Genomic DNA, 23,411 nt, shown 5'->3' on the forward strand with positions numbered 1-23,411 from the left:
CACTCTGCCTTTGGTTTTCAGCACTGATGTGTTCATCGTCCCTGACTTCACTGACGATTTTCTGCAAGGATGAAAACGTCATTTTTCCAAGAAGCCATGGCAAACAGAGACCAAGCCTTTGTGAGGAATTGCTGACAGTTCCTAACATAAAAACCCATTAAATCCCCCTGCTAACTACGTATCACCACAAGTTTTGTCTAAGAGCAGCTCAGATTTTAAACAGTTGGATACCTAAACAGGCAGACATGATAAATCGCGCATCTGAGTGTTAAAACTTCTGTACTGTCTGGAGCTATCTTTAATAACCAACAGAAATATTTTCCACTTTAAGTCCCACAGAAAACACATTAAACATTGAGTTGTAAACTAACAAACTTTTCATTTCTAGCTCCAAAGCCCTGTCCAGCCTGGAAGTCAAATATAAGACTCACCTTATCCCACCTAGAAGAGTACTTGGCATCAATTGACTTATTAGAGGGATTCTCTCAGCTTCCCCCTGCAGATGTCCACTTAATGCTTTGCAAACGTCTGGCTCCCAACCCAAGAGAAGTATTTCTACTTTTAAGAAACATGTTTGTATGTGTGTGCATATCAATATATGGGCATAGAGAGAGAGAGAGCGCACACACATGAGTATCTTACGTCAAACAGAGGTATTTTCTGCAGGAAGAAAAGAGTCCCCACCCCTCCTCCCAAATGTAAATGTTTGAAAACGCTATGCTAAGAAAAACCAACCAAAGAGCTAATTATCTGTGTGATCAACAGAACCCCCTGCAAAAGATTTGTGTAGCAGAGTATTGCTGTTTCTCCCCTGCTGCTCTGCAAATCCCAGGTAGCAAACTTCAGCAAGGAACACCTGGCTCTGTATTCACTGGTTTTTCTGTCACCATTGAAACAGTCCCAAAACCGCTGTCTTTTAACCCCAAATCAAGGGAAACTGAGACTCTCCTTTTGCCTTTACCTACGCTTTTGTCTCCTACAAACTGTGAACGCTACTCGGAAGATAACCACGTCCTAGACAAACATCACAGCAGAATTAGTAAGTGTGGAGAATTACTGGCTGTGGACGACTGGTATTTCAGGATTATGGATTTCCTGATAAGCATCCCCTTAGGGTGGGTGTATGCCTTGCCCTGTGTTTGGTCAGCCACTGGATTAGGGAGAAAAATGCTCTCATAGGTCACCGTACTCTTCATAAACTTAATGCAAATGCTACTTAAATGATATTCACTGAGGAACACACGTGGGGACAGCCATCTCGCAGAACGAGCAGGAAACATGTCAGGGTTCAGACAGACAATCCAGTACCCTGGCTAACAAAAGGACAAAGAAAACTACAACATTTTACTCACCCGCCTCAGAGAAGCAGCAAACTGTCTCTAGAAAAGTCATTAAGCAGAAGCGTAGAGGGCTGGGAACGCTGAGGAACCGCATTTGGTTATTTACCTGTTTCGGTGTCTCCTTGGGGTGCACGACAGTAACAGCAGTCCATGAAGATAACATAGTTGAACAGATTGAAGAACAGACCTACAATCCCAACAATGAGGACGAGCAGCGCTTTCTCAGTCTTCTGAGGATTGATGAACCTCTTGATTGCCTCAACAAAGATGCTAAACATCAAAGCGGTGGCAAAAACAGAGTTGCCAAAAGCTCCCAGCACATCTGCCCGGCCGAAGCCAAATGTGTTAGCCTTGTGCCATCTGATGCGACTGAACCTAACGCCAAACAAACCGATGATCATGGAGATCAAGTGAGAGAGAACAGCAAAGGCATCTGAAGCTAAGGAAAGAGAATTGCCAACGTAGGCCACTGAGATCTCAACAGCAAAAAGCACGAGGCTCACCACGCACATGAGGATGAGCCTGCTGCTCCTGCCTGAGTAGCGGCCCATTTCTCTTGCTCCCTTCCCCTTACTCTGAGGTTCCACAGGACTAAGCTGTGTGAGGAGCAACTCGCTGCCTGCAATTCTGCCCTTCACCTGTCAGCACTGCTCACATGCGGGTGCCACTTTTATTGGAAGCAGTAAAGCAATAAATCAGTTTAAAGGGCAGTTCAGCAAGCTTCATCATGTGAAGGCAGCTGCGGCTCCATTCCTGTAGGGGATCCACCCTCAGGAGCCTTTTTTTTTTTCTTCTACAAACCCAAAATAAACGAACAGAGACTACCAGGAACACCAGCACTTCCTACTCTATCCAGCAGCACTGTCCTAAACAACTCAGACGGGTGAGCCTGAGAAGGTGGCTCAGAATTTTAAGCAGTTAGAGAAAGCATTTCTTTTGCATAAAGCCTTCATCCAATGTCTACTTCTGCCATTTGTGTCACCAGGAACTCTCATACTGAGAATATATTATACAGCTGTGGAAGGAAACATTTGAAATCCATGTTGGGTTGACATTATTCTTAAGAGCACTGTAAACACGAACTGCCTTTGAAGGTAGTTCAACATGTTGTCCATAGAGCAAGTTTCAAAGACAACTTAATTGATCTTCCATTTTAGCAGCCTAGAATTCTCAACTGCCTGTATGTTTGGTGCATTTTAATACTGCCCATGGATACAAAGCGAATTTGGAGACCTTTTCCTAAATACAGGACCAGTAGACACAGAAGCTGAGCTTGAACAGTAAACCCAAAGCACATCTTTTGTTTCCCATTTAGAAAGCCATGCCTACCTCAAAACCCCCCAAGTAATCCTTATACAATTGCAAGAAAGAGTCAGATTTGGGGAAAGCACACCCAGAAGTTAAGGAAAAAGTAAGAGCTGAAGTCCTAGCTTGTGCTTGGTGCCATTTCTGGAACAGAGCAAGAACCTGAAGCAGTAACTGGACTTTTTTGGGGTCACTCAGTGTGGGACTTGCTGAGGTCTTGAGCATGTGCATGGGAATTTACGCACACTCACAAACCCGGTGATGGAAATGCAACGACTAACAGCACACCAGGTAACATGGGTAAGAACAGGTGCCTTCCTTGAAAAGTTTATGCTCCAGTTTTTGTTTGAAATGCCCATCTGTGTACATACATACACACAGTTAGCTACGAGATAAAACGGAAGGAAATTACATGCAGTACAGCCATAGAGTGATAAGATAATAACCACTGATAACCTGAGCTGACCAACTGTCCCCACTGGCCTTAGACTTCCCAAGGTGAATTAACTTTAGGTCAAAAATGCAAACACCCACCCCCAATTTTTGTTTATTTTTTTGCTCACAGGGTTTCAACAGCCAAAATATTTATGTTTAAAGTCCAGTTTGTTAGAAGCCTTGCCTGCCAACAGATGTAACTTTTAACATTTGGCCATTCCTTTACCTACACCCTGCAGCTCTGGATATTCACCCTCCCCCTTTTAAGAACATGGCTAACCCTGGTAGGGTGAATTAGCAGAACCAATTACACCATCAAAAGCTGACACTTGCTCTTCTTCCTCTTTGTTCTCTCTCACCTGTGTTGCTACTATTTGCATTGCTGTGTTGTCCAGCTATTTTGATGTTGTTTTCTTCCTTCTTGTATTAAAGTAATGTTCAACTAAAGTATTTTATTATCTGAATTACAGAGCATGAAAAGGAAGATTTTTTTTTTCAAGTTGACCTCCTTTCAACAGGAACAGACCAAGGTCACATGTCAGAGCTCTCCGAAGTCCTGCCTTTCATAAAGGTTTCAATTACCAAAACACAAGACTGAGCTAAACAAAGCACTCCCTTTACAGCAGAGCTAAAATGCTCATGTCCTCTATTTTTTGTCAATAAGGAGCAACATTGCATTAAGGCAGTTCCACATGCTACCTTACTATACTATTTAACCCAGATTTATCAGTGTTACAAGAACTAAGGTACACTGAGAGCTTTGTGGCTCTAGTAAAAACACAGAGCAGTATCATTTCATCAACTGTAGTGTGTTACTCCTATTCATATACTTACTTTCTGAGAGACACAATTTATTAAGATTCTGAAAGTTTTTTGTACCAGTATAATGAAGAGTATAGGTGTTTCTATGCTTTACAGGTAGCTCAGATCATCCTGGTGGAAGGATACTCAAGATGGATGTGTTTTTCCCAGATGGGCGTTAGCCTCTCCTCTGTGGAAGGTCACCACAGAGATCTGCAGATGAGTCATCCACACTCCATACACTTCAAGCCCTATTATGATGAGGAAGAATGGGGAAAAAGATTTTTTAAAAAAAAAAAAAACAAAAAAAAACAAACCAGAAAAGGTTGGACTTCACTTCTGTGAAACCTCTGGCTACCTATTTGTAGGCTGAGAGCAACTCGTTTCTAAGAAAAGTGATGTCAACATGTTGACTCACGAATCTGATCGAGTCAACTGGCTGGAGGTTGGCTGTTGTTCAAACTGATACAGCTGCAGCAGCGTGGAGACTGCATGTAGTTTTTGCCTTTCCTTTGTTCTGTGCGGTGCCACTAACATCTTCCACATCTCATTTTTAAAATACTGGGGGGCTTCAGAGTGTTTCAACAGAAGCTGAGAGCACTCAACTGTTCTTAATAACCTGGTTTGCTCTGTCGAAAACATCTTGGTGCTGTTCTGTCTCCTCCACCTGAGGAGTGAAGATGCCACCTACTGCTGCTCCCTTTCCTCCAACTTAAGAGTGCTGCATTAGGCAACATCTCTGAAGAGGTCTAGTTACCAGTCACCTGGGGCTGGGAGAACATCCCTCTGGTCTTATGCTCTTTTTAAAGTAGAATTCTGCTTTATGTTAGAGACAGCACAGCAGTACAGGAAGAACTTAGGGCTAGTCTTCTGGTATGTCAACTGAAAACAAGAGATGAATACATGCACTGACATACCATTCCCCAGATCCTCTGCACATCACTACTCCCGAGACTGTGTCTATACAGTAAGAAAATTCCTAGACAGATGAGTGCAAGGTTTTAAGATGCAACTACAGCAAACCCTTCAGGACTGGTCATCATCCAAGGAGCATTACAGGGAATTTCCCAGTGCTCGTCCATTTGACCAAGCAGACTCAAATATTTAATCACTTTTGCACTTTTCTCTGAAAAATGTGGGGCACACTCTCAAGGTGCATGAGCCAAAACTGGACAGGCCACTGATTCAATTTAAAATTCAAAATTTCAACTAGGAAGGCTGACCACAGGAATATGGGTCATGCATGATTTTGAAAAGCAGAGAAATGTGAAGATCTGGGAATACTACTGCAAGACTCCTGCAGGCTTATTAAGACTTTTGGACTGTTGATGCTAGAGGAAAAGAGGGGTTTGGAAACAGGCAGCCAGGCAGTACTGTCCCAGGAAGAGTTTGGAGAGTATCTTAGTGGTCCAGCTTTTAATTGCCAAGTTTTCATTCAACTTTTTCAGAAAAAGGGTTTTAGGTGGACAGCCTTCAAACAGAATGGGAGAACAAGGCACAAATTAAGTGTATGTCATCCAGGTTATTTTGCATCAGGACTATCTTATTATTTTAAATCAATCCTATGCTCAGAGTGGAAGCAATAGCTATTTTCTTTTTAGTAATTTCATAACTCAGCAACATCCAGCCTTCTCTGCTAAAGAAACACATAGTAAGGGTTTTATGGAACAGAGATACAGCCACAGCATTTAGCACTGAAAATACCTGTCTTCAGATGGCTTTTGCATTACTCATTGCAGTATTGCTGCAAGACAGCAATAAAATGCCAGTCTGTAAGATAAGAAAAATAGGGTTTTACAAAACATCTACAAGACACGGCACTCACCCGTATCTCGTTAACAATGTGGCATTTAATCTAAGATAGCCTTTCAAACTTGTTTTAGAACAGGGTGAAAATACTCCTTGATACACCTGGCTCCAGAGGGAGTTTTCAAAAAGGGTAGCAGTTACCATGCCTAAAGTCTGTACTCAAAATTGAAAAGTTTGAAGGCAAAATTAAAAGCAGATGCTTTATCTGTACAGTTTATGTTGGCACATTAATCCATACTGTAGGAAGTTTGTGATGTTCTCTCCAATCTTCCAGGCATTTTCTCAGTGTGCAAGACAATATGAATGAAAATGGAAGAGAGATGTGCGCAAAGAATATTTATCCTCCTCACTGGGTAACACAGAAAGAACAACTGAAGCGTATTACAGCTCACAATACATGTTTATTATTAGATATGTTTACAGAAAAGTCTGTGAATTACTGCTAGCCTAAGACTGACAATAGGGAACGTGATTTATATGGCTTTGTGTTTTTTTTTAATCATTTAAAAAGTCGCAAAACTGATTAAGTTTGGGGTTATTTCAGTCTTATTAAAAAAAGTTAGATTCACAGATAAAGGAGAAGGTGTATTTGTTAGTAACTTAGTAACTACGACCAAATAGGGTGTAAAATGCGGCAGGGTTTTTCCCGCAGACACATCTTGCCCCATGCTGTAGTGCACAGAGAGGCTTAAAAGGTATGCAGAGGCTCTTCGCTCCCATGGACGGGGCGCCAGGCTCAAGATCTTGATCCCTGAAATAAAAGCATATTCATAAATTAATTTCTTCAGAAATAAAGGTGCAATAAAGTGTATTACACACCAAATCCCAAAAGCACAACTTACTAATCTGAAAGTTTCAGAAGGGAGTAAACACTGAATTATGCAGTACAGTAAAAGAAATCTTAGTTCCTATATTATATACTTAACATTTTTATTTTCATCTTGATAGATACACTCCAGCTTAGTTATATTTTACCTGGCAGTGGTCTTCTTGATCCAGTCTTCACACTCAATTTCCCCACAAAAAGGGATTTGTACAATCTGAAGGATTTGGGAGGAGGGGAGAAAGGAAAAAAAAAATCAGTTACACATTTAAAAAGAATAACCCTTGTCTCTGGAAGATTCCTAAACCATAAGATCTCATAGACTTGAAGTGGGAAAAGTTCTGATTGCTACAATTACGTTTTAACAACTCTTTGTCATCAGAGAAATAGACAGGCAGATAGTCAAGCCTCCGTCATGCAGCACAGAAAAGTCTTCACAAACCCAAGTCAGCATTTAAATCAAGTCAAGGTGCCTTTATTTTTTATTCTTGAACCTGACATTTCTTCCTGTAGAAAGCACAAATACTGTTTTGTCCTGAAATACTGCATTTTTCAGGAAAAATTTAAATCTTTCAAATTGGAGAACAAATGCTTGCATACTGCAAGGCAGCACTTTCCTACTGAAGTTTCCATTTTAATTCCAGTACCGAGTTTTCGTATTTCCACAGAGACAAAACATATTTTAAGAAAACAGAACCACCATCAGTACGTTTTTCTTGGGGGGCAGGAGAGAACTGGTACCCATTTTCCTGCTGTTTCTTCCACTTAGCTTACCTGAAGAAAATTGAGAAAGTAAAGTTGAAAATCTCAAACGCTCTTCTCAGTACTACTCTTGGCTATTGTAGCAAATCTCTGTTCCTAACTTTTATATTCCATTTAACTGATTTTTTTCTTCATTTTTAATGACCTTTCACCACGAAAATTCTGTTTATCCATAAAAAGCAGGATTACTGTTAAAAAGACACCCTCTACACATATTTGAACCCTCATGTAATGCTAACAGCTACTAAATTCAGTATTCACAGTCATATTAATTCTACCCAAACTGTGAACAAGATTTGCTGATCCATGGCTTTCTTTCCCCAAATTAACATTCCTGGTGCAAAATTCTCACTTTGCCTCAAGCACACCTTTATTTCAGTTCACTTTGTACCTTCACTTTCTTGAAAGGAAAAAATGGAACCATTCCCACTCTCCTGTATTGTTCTTGCAGTCATCTTTTGTTAATTAAGTGACTCTTCATTTAAAAACCCATGCAATTATTCTTTGTTTCAATTAAAATTTGCATTCAACTTAACACAGAAGCAGTCCCGATTTTAAAAGAGCTAATAGTCTACACTGCAATTATAAGTGAGGGGAAAACAGCAAAAGGAATTAAGCAGCTGTTGAGCTTGCAAATTTTCTTCTTAAACAGTAGTTAGTGCTAACACGGTGTAATTTCAAGAAATTAAAGAATACAGAGAATAAAATCTTGTCCATAAAACATATATAGTTATGAACATGTCATTTTTTTTCAATTCAGATGCCAACTATAATAAGCTCATATAACCTAGGTACCAAAATGTTGCAATCTAACTTGGAATGTAAAACTATATGTTCATATTTCCACACTGAACTACATGAAAACTAGATCACATTAGATTTCTGAACTTAATACAAATTCTGTTCTCTCGGCATTCTCTAGGATCTAGGTGCTCACAACAGTGACACCGAAGTGGATGCCGAAGAACAGGCATGTTATTACCCTCTCCATCGCCAGAGGGCGTCATATGGAACTTCTGCAGAGGGAGGAAAAGAACGGGGGATCTCCTGTATTTTATCAAAATTAAAGGATAGTAATTTATTAACATAACCAAATAGAGATTTTGCTTCACATTCCATTCCTACTATTAGAATGTGCTTGACTCCCCATTTCAGTTCATTTTTACATACAAGTTTAATTTTAAGAAGTTGCCTTCCTCAACTGCTTGGGGATTTTTTTGTGGGTTTTTTTTTTCTTTGGGGTTTTTTGGTAGGTTGTTCTTTTTGATTTTTTGGGTTTGTGGGTTTTTTTTTTTTTTGTTTTGGTGTTCTGGGTTTCTTTTTTACATCTACCACCAGAATCGTCTGATGCTTTAGAAACACCTGTGCCAAGTAAATGATACTTTGTGGTCAGCAGGAAGAGACCAAAGCCGTTTGGAAACAGAATCTTTCACATTTGTATGTAGTTTTGTAGAGGAAAATAAGACTACTACTATTCTAGTATGTACACATAGAACATGTAAAAATTCTGTATCCTCAACTTCATGAACATGCTAAATCAGTCCCGCCTCAGAAGTTCATAATCATTCCTTTAAACTTTGTTATAAAATGATTTTAAGTAAAGTGCGTGATAGAAGGTCAAGCCTAACCAAGAATAACTTTAAATTCATTTTGAAGTTAACAGAAGTACTATGAATTCTTGGCACTTGTGCATTTTCCATCAGAAGTTTTGAAATTTTCAGAATAGGTATAATTAGTACACACCCCCCACACCCCTCTCCACCCCCCCCACCCCCCCCACCCCCCCATTTTCTCTTTAGGAAACACACAGTTTTAATTATTGACCCTGGTGAATCTAGTGATTCTACTACTTCAACGTGTTGATCTAAATATATGTACAATTTCACAAGCTGATGCTTGTGACAGAATTTCAGCATTAAGAACAGCTGTCAGTGGCTCTCTGAAAACAAAGCAGCAGCTCAATTCTCTACTGAAGACTTAATTTCTCACCTAAGCCTCAAATGCTTGCCAGATCTTTTTCTTAGATCTCTAGATCAGTAGAGCTCAACCGTCCGCATGATGGGTTATTCTTACTATCAACCCAAGGAGATTTCTGACTTGCAGCAATTCCCAATGAACCCAATGGCTTCTACTCTGGTCATAAAGGAAAACTTCTTTGACGTAAATAGAATGTACTTTAAACTCTTGCTTGGACCCTATTATGAGATTTGACAAGTGTTTTTCGCTGTTGGTGTTAGAATGACAGTAAGTTTATCTTCATCTGAATAAAACAATTATATTAATCGATCTGAAAAGCACTTTTTGATATAAATGTAACATTTTGAATGTAAATTACTAAACTGCAGCATTTTAAGTCACTTCAGGACACACTGTCACCTCTGGCATAAGACTAAATTTTGACCGGTAGTAGCCGTATTTCATAAACACGGTAGTTTAGCAAAAGGCAACAGCAACATGTATCTCAGGTTTCAGTAATGCTAATTTATTTTTGTGCAGCTCTACAGGAAAGGCTTAATCTGCTTGTAATGGGAGATTTATGTAAAAAACAAAACAGTATTTACGCACAGGCTTTGAAATAGCCAGCCCCTGCTTACTTTTAAGGGACTGAAAGTGTGAAGGCACTTACCGGGATAGAAAAAAAAGTACATTTCCTTACCTTTCCTGAATCAAGCTCTTTTTGAAATTCCTCCATAGTATTGGCCACCACCATATGAGTGCTTAGGTCCTCAGCAGCCCTAAAAAAAAAAGAAAAAGACGACATTTTGTCAGATTTATGCACATAACCTCAATGGCCAAACTAAGTTTTCAGTCAGTCAAAACACACAAGGTTCCAAGAGAAGTTATACATTCATTCCAATCTTCCTAATCAGGTTATGCCTTTCCAGCACTTCTGTCCTCAGAGATAAAATTTTGATTAATTGCCAATTGGCCTCTCCAGGTTGCTGCACATTTCACCATGTTACTTCATCCTGCTGTGCATGTCAATTTAACACTGACCAGCCACAGAAACAGGTAAAGTACTACAAACGCAGATTTTTTCCTTTCTTAATTATCCCAATTCTAAACAGCAAGAGGCTTTTTAAACTAGGTACAAATATTCTGCTTGTAAGCAACTGTGGTCACAACAGAAGAAAGTAGGAAAACTCATCTGCTACGGTGCTGGATCAGCACTATGTTCATTCTTGGTGATCTTACAAATGATTTGCAAGGACAGATGTGCAAAGGTTTTGGCACAGGCATTAAGTGCAAGTAACAGCTCCAAAACCATTTGATTGCTTCTAAGCAAACAGTAGGACATACAGTCTTAAAATACACTTCTGAACATCAGCTAATAGAGTTTCTCTGACAACTTTCAATCTTTCAAAGTCCCCTACCAAAAGCATTTTTCAGGAATGAATTTTGTGCATTTATATCCCATGACCTATTTGTGGTGTCTTTGCTTATTAATACACAAAGTCACAGAAGTATCTCTTTAAATTAAGTTCACGACTTCAACATTCTGTTTCATGAGCACAATAGGAAACTCCTATCACTGTATGTGAACAAGTTCCAGAGGGAGAAAAATGAAATGTCACAACAGAAAGGTGGGCCTAACCTGTCTTTCTGCACAGAACCAATGCGAGAAAGTCTTCTGACAGGTAAAGTGCATCTGTGATTAACACAGCTGTTTACCTCTCAACTTACCTTCTGTAAAGGTTAGCATGGATCTCCTCCAAAATCTGCTTCAGTCTGTCCTCTGCTTCGTGTTCAGAAAAGGTCATCTTCTGTCCTGTGTCTCTTCTAACAGCTACAAACTGTTGTCTTGTCATGTCTCGTGGTCCCACTTCAACTCTGATTGGAACACCCTTCAAAAAAAAAAAAGTTAAAATAAGTCATTCTCAGAAGAGCTAATTTTCTCTCTCCTCTTTTATTTGGGTTTTTTTTTTGGGGTGTTGGGGGGTGTTGTTTTTTATTTTTTGTTGTGTTGTGTTATGGGACATAACAACCCCATGCAGCGCTACAGGCTTGGGGGAGACTGGCTGGAGAGCTGTCAGGAAGAGAAGGACCTGCGGGTGTCGGTTGACTGCCAACTGATTATGAGCCAGCAGTGTGCCCAGGTGGCCAGGAAGGCCAATGACATCTTGCCTTGTACCAAAAACAGTGTGGCCAGTAAATCTAGGGAAGTAATTGTGCCCCTGTACTCGGCACTGGTGAGGTCACACCTTGAGTACTGTGTCCAGTTCTGGGCTCCTTAGAAGGACATTATGGTCCTTGAATGAGTCCAGAGAAGGGCAACCAGGCTGGTGAAGGGGCTGGAGGGCAAATCCTACGAGGAACGGCTGAAGGAGCTGGGGATGTTTAGTCTGGAGAAGAGGAGGCTGAGGAGAGACCTTATCACTGTCTACAACTACCTGAAAGAAGGTTGTAAAGAGGTGGGCGATGGTCTCTTCAGCCAGGTGACAGGAGATAGGACAAGGGAAAATGGCACAAAGTTGTGCCAGGGCAGGTTCAGATTAGATGTTAGGGAAAAGTTCTTCACTGAAAGAGTAGTTGGGATGTGGAACAGGCTGCCTGCCCAGGGAGCAGGTTGAGTCACCATCCCTGGATGTGTTTAAAAGACAGGTAGATCAGTACTTAGGGATATGGTTTAGCTTTTGGGCAGGAACAGTTGGACTCTATGATCTTAAAGGTCTTTTCCAACCTTGTGATTCTGTGTGTGTTTTGTTCTAAATCCCAGTCTTAATATGGAATAACTTCACACATTTCAGTTTCTTTGAAACAAACTCAGTGTATATTCCACTGCTTTTATGAATTTCTCTCTCATCCACATTCTCTTCCCCTGCACATTATAACTTGCTCCAGCCTTGCTTCATTAGCTCAGAGTGCGCATTTGTGCCAACACACCATTATTTATCCCGGATAGTGCAAATCAGACTGTCTGAATGATTACCACTTCTACAAGTCAGTTTTGATGTGCTAGTTCATCTTTTTAATTCTGTTTTCACAGAACACTTTCAACTGTATGAACAGCAAGTAGCAAAAGTTCTGTTAAATACAGCCCTAATATCAACATTAATTCAATAGAATATTTGACTACAGTGAGTTGCTTGTGTAAAGCTTTTTTAATGCTTCATAAACTTCGTTGGTAAGAACCATGTAGTTTCTCATCTCCAATATATCCATTTTACTAGTCAGTTAAAAGTCTACTGACTCTTAGTTTCTCTACATCCTGCTAATATGCGTCCCAAGCTGTACACATACATTCCCAGGAAATGAAGGATGTACAAATGCATACTGGTGGTTACTGCATACAAAAAAGCTGTCCCCACAACTAAAACACAAGTGTTTCTAATCATAATACTACTTTTCAGTGAAAGGATGCCTAATGGTCACATAGGAAGACTTCCTAAGAAAGAGCAATGAAACTAATGCCAGACAGTATAAAACAAATACCAATGATTTGGCTCGTTGCAAGTAACATCTGAAACCTGTTAAGCTGAAAAGTACATAAGGTAAAATATTTTCCAGCTCCTTCTTGTCTGCTTCTTACTCCAGAACACTTGTATTTTTTACACTACAAAATTCCTTATCAGTACTCCATAAAATGAGTGCACTTTGCCTGCAATTAACCTAAAGATGCAGTTTGTGTAGTATGCTGGACACGTAAGTAGGCTCTATAGAAAACATTGATTTTGCTCCATGCTGTACCTCTTTGATAAACCTAATTTTATTTAAAAGGTCTCCCTGCATGGGTTTGTGGTATTAGAGCTCCATTTTTAAAAGGAAATTAAAGATCTAGATGGTTACACAAAGGGAAGAGAACTTAGATAAAATGGGAAATTTCAGCAATTCAGGGAGCATCAACATCCTACACTGAATATGAACTTATTGAAATGTATTTCAAATTAAGAAAAATATGAACCCATAACATAACCTTATTCAATTTCTAACTACAATGGTTTCACATTCATTATTTTTCTTCTAACAAAAAAACATGGGAGTAGCGGCTGACATGCAGGAACACTGCGCTGCCATTCAGCAAGACCTGGACAGGCTGGAGAGCTGGGCAGGGAGAAACCAGATGAGGTTCAATAAAAGCAAGTGTAAAGTCTTGCATCGTTTCAGTACAGGCTGGGGGATGACCTGCTGGAGAAGAGCTCTGTGGAGAAGGACCTGGGGGTCCTGGTGGATGACAGGTTGGCCATGAGCCAGCAGTGTGCACGGGTGGCTAAGAGAGCCAATAGGATCCTGGGGTGTATCAGGAGGAGTGTGGCCAGCAGGTCTAAGGAGGTGATCCTCCCCCTCTACTCTGCCCTGGTCAGGCCCCACCTGGAGTATTGTGTCCAGTTCTGGGCTCCCTGGTATAAAAAGGACAGGGATCTCCTGGAGAGAGTCCAAAGAAGGGCTACAAAGATGATTAAGGGCCTGGAGCATCTCCCCTATGAGGAGAGGCTGAACAAGCTGGGGCTGTTGAGTCTTGAGAAGACTAAGGGGGGATCTAATTAATGTCTTTAAGTATCTTAAGCGTGGAATGCAGGGGGAATCAGCCAGCCCCTTCTCAGTGGTCTGTGGAGACAGGACAAGGGGCAATGGCTGCAAGTTGGAGCACAGGAAGTTCCGCACCAACATGCGGAAGAACTTTTTCACAGTGAGGGTGACAGAGCCCTGGGACAGGCTGCCCAGGGAGGTGGTGGAGTCTCCTTCTCTGGAGATATTCAAGACCCGTCTGGACGCCTCTCTTTGCAATATGAGCTAGGGAGCCGCTTTGGCAGGGGGTTGGACCCGATGATCTCTCGAGATCCCTTCCAACCCCTACAATTCTGTGATTCTGTGATATCTGATGAAGCAGAACTATTCCTCTCAGTTGCAATATGAGTGGAACACGCCAATTTTGAAACAAAAAACCCCTGCTCCTTTCTTACAGATTCATTTTCTTTTTGCACACAGTGGAACAGAAGACACTGTTGTGACCCTGGAGACCCTTAAGTATTAGTACAGATTTTTAATCAGGCAAGTAAATTGTGCTATTAATTTTACTTTCTAAGTAAGGGGAAGTTCAAAAATCATTAATAACACGTAGATCCTAGCAAATAGAGCAAGTCTGAGAACACATTTTCTTCATTTACTACTGAAAGCAACCACTGATTATCAGGCAGCAATTCTTCATTTAGAGAAAGCATTTCCCTTCAGAATGAGGCACACATAATATGCCTTACACGTACCCTACATACAACATTCAAAACATGTCCTGGAAAAAAATGTACCTTTAGTTCCCAGTGGTTGAATTTCCAACCAGGTGAATAGTTGTCTCTTAAATCAGCCCGTACACGGATATTAGCACTAAGCAGCCTCCGATGATACTCATTACATTTCTTCAATAAACCTTCTCTGTCCTCTTCAGAAAGGGAATTTGTGATACCACAGGGAATGATCACAACCTGCAACATAATTTAGGTAAGAAGATTAGCTCCTGGTTACTATAAAATCTTCATCCTGTGGCCTTATATCCCAGTAATTTCTTTCAAATTCTCCAAGTAAAGAATACTTCTCCTTTTTCATCCAAATTATACAGAGAAAATTTATTTTAAATAGATGGACTAGTAAAAGGAGCTTGTCCACCAGAAGTACCCTAACAATTTGTATTAACTTAATATTGGCCTGCCATTAGACAGCTCCTATCTTATGTGAGGCCTTCCAGGCACCCAATATGAAATGGTCACAAATTTCAGGACAGAAAAGGAAACAAAATGGTAACTTAAGGCATTTTTACACACCTGAACACAGGCTACTCGCGGTGGGAGCACCAATCCCATATTATCTCCATGAATCATTGTCATTACACCAATAGTTCGAGTTGTAATGCCCCAGGAATTCTGGTAAGCAAACTGTTTTTCTCCTGGCTTCTTGGGATCTTCAAATATAATTTCAAACATCTTTGAGAAATTCTGTCCCAGATGATGCGATGTAGCTCCCTGAAATGGTTGTGTACAGAAAATTCTACTTAATGGAAAGTTAAGCCTATTGCACATCAGTTTCAGGCTTTCATCTTACTGTATTTACTGGAAAAAAATGTTATTTTAATAGATAAATACCTGGATAGCTCTTCCACTAACAGATATAAATGCTTCTACAGTGGTTGTATAATCACCTCCAGCAAACTTCTCCTTCTCTGTCTTCCTTCCTTTCACAACAGGGATTGCTAGGAGATCTTCATACACTTGAGCATACAGATCAAGTATCTGTAGCACCTGTGACGAACATACTGTGTTAATAATTACTCGGTATTTTCATTTGCTAAATCATGAAGTATTTTTATACACCAGAGTCTAAAATCTTACATTTAATACTTCCTCAAGATTAAAAAATAAGATTTCTTCAATTGCTTTAAACTTGTCTGTTGTTTTTCTCTGAATCAAACAGCAACAACTATAAACCATGACAGAAAACAAGAGTCATCACTGCAGAAACACCAGGCCAATGGTTGGTTACACTGACTACAAGTTTCCACCTACAAGTCTGAACATCTGCTAAGCAAATAAAGATGTGCGACAATACTCAATGAAACATCTGTCTTTGGGGCAATGGAAGTGTTAACTTTTGTAGCAGTTAACATGCGAATGCATCATTTTGATTGTTAAGGAAAATAATTTTTTAGGAAAGCATACTTTATACCTCAGTCTTCAAATCCCCCATATTGTGTAAAGCAACTAAAGGCTACATCTGAGGTAAAAAAATGGCTTCTAGTGCACTTGGTATTTTTCATGAGGACTACCAAAGAAAAGGAAACAGATTTCCACTAGGCCCTTGTAGAATGATTTGCTTGTGTTGCTGTGGAATAAGGTAGCTTTCTGAAAGCAAAAGCACCAGTGCATTTGCTTTGTACCTCTTCTGCTGCTTCTTCATATGTCGCAAATGCTGTGTGACCTTCTTGCCAAAGGAACTCGCGGGTGCGAAGGAAAGGCTGGGGATGTTTGAACTCCCAGCGCTGGGGGAAGCGGAATAAAAGAGTTTGTACAACATACTTAATACTAAAGCATCAAATTACCATTAAAAATACTGTTTATAAATATTCTGATTCGAAGAGAAGTCAAGTATTCACAGACTTCTACTAAAATAATATAATTAAGCATATACATTGATACGTGTGTATATTTTATTAAAAAGTGACAAAACCAAACCATATAAACTACATTCAAACTTTTGGCACAAAAGATGTGCTGTGATCAGAGTCATCAGGCCATGTGCACACAGAGTAACTGTCCTGCACTGCACTTACGATACAACAGTTAGTCAGAAATTGTGTACAGACATACCACAACATTGCACCACTGATTGAGCTTGATAGGGAGATCCCTGTGTGACTGCACCCACTTTGCATAGGCAGGATACATGACTGTAAAGAGAAAACAGCTCTGAGACTCTGCACAGTACAGGCTTTCTTTTTGCTACATATAAGCTTAGCATTCTCTGCTGTGAGAACTACACTTTATGCTCAATTCTCAAACACATTTTTTTTGTCTTTAAACATAATGTTTTTGCTAAAAGGAGTACTTTCACTTCGTCCTGTGTCTCTGCAAAACAGCTTGTGTGCTGCTGGTCAAAGTACAATCCACAGCTTAGTACCTAACAGAACTATGTTTGAGTCACTGGCTTAGAGTATGTCAATATATCTAGGTTCACAAATAAAAATCCACTGACATAGAGATTTCAGAATGCTATACCATACCTGACTCAGTTAACTCATCCACCCTTAGGTCTTACAAGTGTTTAAATTACTCAGAGGAAATCTTAGTAAAAGCTAGTTTCATAGTAAAAGTACATGCAAAACTGAAGGGAATTATGATAGGAAGAAATTTTCTTACGAACAACATAACCAACCAACCAAATATGTTTTTCAGTCAAAGCAAGTCAGTCTTCAGGATACTAATGGAAAAATTCCCAGAATGTACATTTCCTAGTAAAGCCCATTTAAGGGAATGTACAGTGTTGTGGCATTGTTATACACAGCAGCAGATTTAGGAAAATTTGATAAGGAGTTATAGAAAACATTCTAAAAAAAATCCATTTCCACTTTTCAAAATGGATGCTTTGTCTATCAGCTACAATATAGCTGAAACTCTTCTTTATGGTCAAGTTGCACAAAAAGAGGTCTACCTGTTTCACTTGTGGGACGTACAGCAATCGGTTCAGCCAGATCTGTTTTCCCAGATCTTGTGACCCAAGCAACCTAAAGGGGGGAGGAGGGTGTGTGGATTTAAAAAATAAACAAAACAAGTTTGACAAAAACAACCCCAAATTTCCTCTCATACACAGCTGTCGACTAAACGGTTGTGTTTTCTTGTACTCAGATTAAAATAATGTTTTGAAGTGTACCTCAGGAGCAAAGTCAGCAATATGAGTCTTCTCTTTCTCTAGGGCAGCCTGGGACACAAACATGGGGAAGTAACAGTTTTCCACTCCAAGTTTCTTGATCTCTGCATCGAAGAAGTTCTTGATAGCTTCCCAAATAGCAAAAGCCCAAGGACGAAGAACGTAACAGCCACTCACATCATAATATTCAATCATCTCAGATTTTGTGATCACCTTTCAAAAGATTTAGATACTCAAGTTTCAATTTCACAAACAGCATTCAATAATTCAAGTGTGTGGCATACAATCCAAGAAAATTCTCCTATTTAAAAACCTTTGTGCTCAAAAAGTTAGCACAGACATGCTTTCAGATCATTTTTGTTACTGCCTAACCTTAGAGAAAGTTAAGCAGGAACATTAAGTTAATAATAGACATGTAACTAAAACTGAATGTCATAAATCCATGAAAGAAACAGTAGCTAATTTCCAGGAACTAAAAAACCACACTTCTGTATGAAACATCTCTAGTTTGTGACAGAAAATATTTTTATTACTTAGGTTATATGCAAAAATTGTATTAGCGAGAGGCAACGTATGCCAGTGACACCTCTTCACTGTCTTTCATAAGTAGCCTCATCTAAACGAATCATCTCTAGTCCAGTTGTTTTGAACCTCAGGAGACAGCAAACTTTCATTATACATCACCTTGAGGTGAAATGAAATTCCCAGGCCTCCTGTGAAATTCCTATCACTTCACTGAAACTTTGCCCTCTTAAAACGGGAATTCATTTATAAATAAAAAGAAAATTATGTGATTTTCTTTATGTATATATCGATGGTTGCAAGGGGACGATAAAATGGTTGACACTGTTTTTCAGCTTCCTAAATTTATTCAGCTTTTAAATCCAGACACTTCTATTTAAGACATGATTGCGATGCAAAACAAAGTAATAACTAAAGCCACAAAACCCCAGAACCCAAGGTAAAATATTGTCCTGGATTTGGCTAGGATAGAGTTCATTTTCTTTCTAGCAGCAGTTCAAATGTTGTGTTTGGGAGTTAGGATGAGATGTTTGAGTTGCTGCCAAGCAGTCACATACTTTTCAGTTGTTCATACTGCCCTGCTATTGAAAAGGCAGGGGCACCCAGGAAGCTGGGAGGGGACACAGCCAAGACAGGTGACCCAAACTGGCTAGAGAGTGTATTCTATGCTCAGCATAAACAGGGGCTGGTGGGGAGAGGAGTGCACAGCTCCAGGACATGCAGTTTTTGGGGACAGTCCAGTTTTGGGCCGAGTCTGAGCTCTATGGTCTGAGTTGTGTGGTTTGGTGAGAAACTCTATTAGTGTATCACTAGTTTTTTATATTTTTGCTATAAAATCCTATTATTGTTCACTCTCCCTCTTCTCTGTTTGCTGCCCCAGTAAACTATACTTATCCTGACCTGTGAGGTTTGGGGTTGGTTTTTTTTTTGGTTTTCTTCTACCTCCCTTGCCCCCGCCCCTCCCCTAAAGAGAGTGCCTCTGTGGTGCTCAGCTCTCAGCTGGGGTGAAACCACAACATATAAAACCAAAACAGATCTTGATTTATGAGAGTGAAATAATTCTTTAATTCAAACTGATGTACACTTACCTGAGAGAACCATTCTGAAAGATTTTCTTCTTTTTTAGCTTCCAGACCCAGCCTATGATATTAGAAAAGAACCAGATTTGTGCTGTACAGCATTTAGCAGTGACATTTACCCTAGCACCTTTCTTCTGTTCTCTCTTTCGAGGGGGAACGGTGGAAAAAAGGAGGGTGTGAAACAGTATTTTAAACTTTACTTTATAAAGCTGACTTTTCAAATTAATTTTTTTCTGACAGTTCAGTGCATCTTGGCTAGTAGGAATTGCTAGGATTTCCCTACAGTGTCAAACACAAGAGAGTATTTCTCTAAATCAGACGTTTCTTTTCTACTGTTTGAAACCTTCTAACTCTCACCACGGTTGCATCAAAGAAGCTATAACGATGCATTAAATCACCCAATCATCCACAGTAAGAACCTAAGACTAACCAGACCATAGGAAAGCTGTCTTACTCTTCATTCTAAAAATTTCTTACCTATCTGGTGGCTACAATACCGAATAACATATGTAACTTGAATTCACTATTCATGTGAACATCAGTCATGCTGTAAGACAGAACAATGACCCTACCACCAAAATAAAAGTTCTGTAGTACAGTTAGAAGATTCTAAAGAAGGTTAAACTCACTCAAATGACAGAAAACAAATTTTTTGGTCGACTATCTCTACAAAGAGAGAAAGAGCAAACCTGGTTTGTTTCTTAGGGACTTGACCCTCTCCTGATCCATTTGAGACGTTTTAAGAGTAAAAAAAGCATTTTTCTTGCATAATTTCTATACAAAGCAAGCACTTCTCTGCCTCTAACGTGATTTATGTATCTAAACCAGGAAATAAATAGTGATGCATTATACACACTGTAGATTTTTAAACTTTCAGTGTGGTACCACAAGAGGGGATACACACCAGTCAGCACTGGAAAGTTCTACCAACTGTAGCAGTGTCTTACTCTGGGTTAGGCTACACCTCATGGTACTCCAAGTAAATATCTTGGAAACTCTTGCTGAACGAAATGAGTGTAAGAGCTTTTCTCTACAGAAAAAGCAGGACCTTTGCAGAAGCAAATAATAAAGCCTAGCAAGTTCTCAATGACAGTAACAGAGTCCACAGTAACAGTGTACACTGCTTTATACTTTCTGCAGGCTAGGTAGATTTTCCTCAGTAGGATGCTATGGTACAACTAACACTAAATAGAAAGCTTTGGTAATTTGCTTCTGACTTGGTCATAAAAATTACAATCAACACAGTTGTTCCGCAAATATCCAAGTTTCCAAGTGAAGCAACAAATCTGTAAAACTAATTCTGAATTGAGGTAAAGAGTTGAGGTGCGCAGCAAACAGATTAAAGATTTTGTCTTTACCTGGTTTGTTTCTTAGGGCCTTGACCCTCTCCTGATCCATTTGAGGACAATTCATTACCACTCTGTCCTTGCAAAGGTTCTTTCTTCAGGCCATCATTTTGCTTCTGTTGCTTACTCTGCTTTTCAGATTTGTTCTCTTTCTCTTTCTTCTTCTTGTCTTTGTCATCAGCACCACTAGCAGAAACTGGTTTATACTCAACTCCTGCAACAGTCTTATACTGGGCCTTCAATTGAAGAAGTTCCTTAACAGCTGCATCTATCTTTTCCTTCACATTAAAAAAAAAGAGAAAACCACACGTAAATCCATACAGAAATCACAGGAATGAAATGACTATCAAAAAAATAACATGGATCTATGTATGGCATTGTGGACATCCATACAGTGCCAACGAGAAAAACCTGCAAAAGCCGATACATTAAGTGAAGTGCATTAACATTTTAAGGATCATGTGTGACAGGAATAATTTTAAAAGTACATTTCAAATCTCAGAATTCAATTGCTGCCTGTTCTAAAAGTACATTTCTAATTCCCATAACACTGAATTTAGAATAGATTTTGAAATTTAAATACAAATATTACATTTTTTTATGTTACAGTATGTTTTTACCTTATCTGCTTTTTCTGCCTTCAATTTCCTAACTTCATCTCCTTGAAGAGCTACTTTGCTAAACAGGGCTTTAGCTTCTGGTGTGTCTGGACCACTGGGTACTGTGTTTGATGCTTGAGGTGAAGCACCTTGAGCTACTGGTGGATGTCCTGGCTTGTAGTCCTGCCCAGTCTTTTCCTTGTAGTCAGCTTTTAGAGAAAGAAGGAGTTTTACTGCTTCGTCTATTTCATCCTATATGGAGGACAAATAGCAAGACATACTAATGAAAATTAAAGAAAGAACTGACAAGAAACATTGATTTTCAGGCTAAGAAAATAAAATTTCCATCTAGCAGTGAACAGTGCTCCAAAATTAGGAGAACACTTGGGTACCAGCTCTCCCCCAAGGAAGAGGAGTATGTTTGATGAGAGCTGTCACATTGTACCAGAACGTTACTCTAGCTGCAACCTGTTAATAAGCAAAATCTACACTAAAAAATACTTTAAACTGTTCTAGAAAAAAGGATTTTTAAAACAATCCCAGAAAAAACAACCAACACCATAACCAATTCTGCAAGGTAGAAATATAAGCAGGGCAAAAAATCAGCAGGGTCCTGAGTACATATAGGTTTGACTCATGGTCTTTATCCCAACAATCACTGAATTTGTCAAGTTTTGAAAAGTCTTGCTACTGTTGCAGCACACTAGTAATTTTGTCTTCACATCCCAAACAAAGCAAGAAAAAGCAAAGTAAAACTTCTGCAGGGTTGACATCTGCTATGCCTGTGCCTATTGATCTGGATGGGAGAGGTTAAGTTTGACTTTCTACACCAGTCAAATTTATAATTAATATTGCAGAGTCAAGAAAATATCTAGCATCAGAGTAGCTTGATGAGTAAGCTATGACTAGGACTTAAAACACTTTAGTACATTGATGATTATTTGGTGAAAGATTTCCCCCAAGTGGCAAAATGTGGTAAGAATTGCAATTGCTTACTCTCTGTTCATTATTATACCTTTGAAGCTTTCTCTGCTTTGAGTCTGCGTACCACTTCCCCTTGTTCAGCTACATTACTGTAAAGTGCTTTGCCATCCACTAAGCTACACGGTGCCAAGTTACTGCAGCATACAGAAGATGGAAGTGTAGTAGAAGGTGTACAAGGACCTGAAGGTGGATTTCCAGGCTTGTACTCTTGACCTGTCTTTTGTTTATATTCTGCTTTTAGATTTAAAAGAATTTTCACAGCCTCATCTACTTGTTCCTGAAGCAAGAAAGGAAAAAAAGCAGTTGCACATAAAGACAGAAACAACAGAAATGAAACACAATAGCTACTGTAACACAAACCCTACTAGAATGGCACTAACATAGCTGTTGTAATAAAACTTCTAGAGCTAACGTGTTAGTACAAGTTGAGCCCAGTGGTAAGACTTTTTAGCTACACCACCAAAACAAGCTGCACATTAAAGGACCAAAACAGGCAGAGTATGTATGTAAGGGCTGATTTGTGCCATGAGAGCTTCCCATTTAGGTGTCCTAGTTCCCTCCAGTTACAGCACTCTGACTTTGTACACCAGAGAATGGCAGCAAATACTCAGACTCTGAATAAAAGAACGGTTCCCTGACCCCTATCAAATTACTACCAAATTTATTATTGCTATTCTAGCTTTCACATTACAGCCCTTGTCTCAAGCTACTGCCTGTATTCTGCTTCACTTATTTTCCAGGTTCTCTGTACACGTTCCCACATCTTATGAAGTCAGCTCTATCAGCTTCAGAGAATTTCAGAAAGCACTTCATGGAACTTCTAAGTACTTCATAACATTTGAGAGTACTTGCTTATATTTTGTTCCTCAAGTTTTACAAAACTTGTAATTAGGTTTAAATCTAGACTGAAAATACTGTTCTGCTCAGAAGCATTCACTGCTATTACACCTTTGAAGCTTTCTCAGATTTAAGTTTGCAGACCACTTCGCCTTGTTCAGCTACTTGGTTGTATAGAGATTTGCTGTCTACTGGACACGAGGATGGAAGAGAAGAAACAGGAGAAGACTGAGGAGGGACAAAAACCACCGGTGGGCTTCCAGGTTTGTACTCTTGGCCTGTCTGTTGTTTGTATTCTGCCTTTAGGGATAAAAGGACTTCCACAGCAGCACCTATCTCACCCTGAAAGAGAAAGGAAATAGCAGAAAAAGGGAGGAACAAGGACAGAGACATAAGATTCTGAAGCGCACCTTAAATAC

General features: G+C 39.5%; 1 protein-coding gene across 1 annotated transcript in view; it reads right to left on the minus strand.

Moving 5' to 3' along the window:
* Nucleotides 1–6,077: 6,077 nt before the first annotated feature.
* EPRS1 (glutamyl-prolyl-tRNA synthetase 1) overlaps nt 6,078–23,411 on the minus strand; it is a gene marked incomplete at its 5' end in the record, with an annotated part of 43,140 nt that continues 25,806 nt past the window's right edge. Inside the window, 16 exons of the mRNA XM_084261097.1 lie at nt 6,078–6,441; nt 6,666–6,730; nt 9,932–10,010; nt 10,960–11,120; nt 14,520–14,693; nt 15,030–15,227; nt 15,348–15,503; nt 16,139–16,240; nt 16,569–16,648; nt 17,410–17,482; nt 17,629–17,838; nt 19,236–19,287; nt 20,585–20,850; nt 21,193–21,423; nt 22,187–22,432; nt 23,104–23,334. Of these exons, the coding sequence (XP_084117223.1) occupies nt 6,291–6,441; nt 6,666–6,730; nt 9,932–10,010; nt 10,960–11,120; nt 14,520–14,693; nt 15,030–15,227; nt 15,348–15,503; nt 16,139–16,240; nt 16,569–16,648; nt 17,410–17,482; nt 17,629–17,838; nt 19,236–19,287; nt 20,585–20,850; nt 21,193–21,423; nt 22,187–22,432; nt 23,104–23,334 (2,475 nt within the window). The 3' untranslated portion in view covers nt 6,078–6,290. The remainder of the gene's footprint in view (nt 6,442–6,665; nt 6,731–9,931; nt 10,011–10,959; nt 11,121–14,519; nt 14,694–15,029; nt 15,228–15,347; nt 15,504–16,138; nt 16,241–16,568; nt 16,649–17,409; nt 17,483–17,628; nt 17,839–19,235; nt 19,288–20,584; nt 20,851–21,192; nt 21,424–22,186; nt 22,433–23,103; nt 23,335–23,411) is intronic.

This window comes from Gallinula chloropus (assembly GCF_964237585.1).
Source record: "Gallinula chloropus genome assembly, chromosome: 3".
NCBI lineage: Eukaryota > Metazoa > Chordata > Aves > Gruiformes > Rallidae > Gallinula > Gallinula chloropus.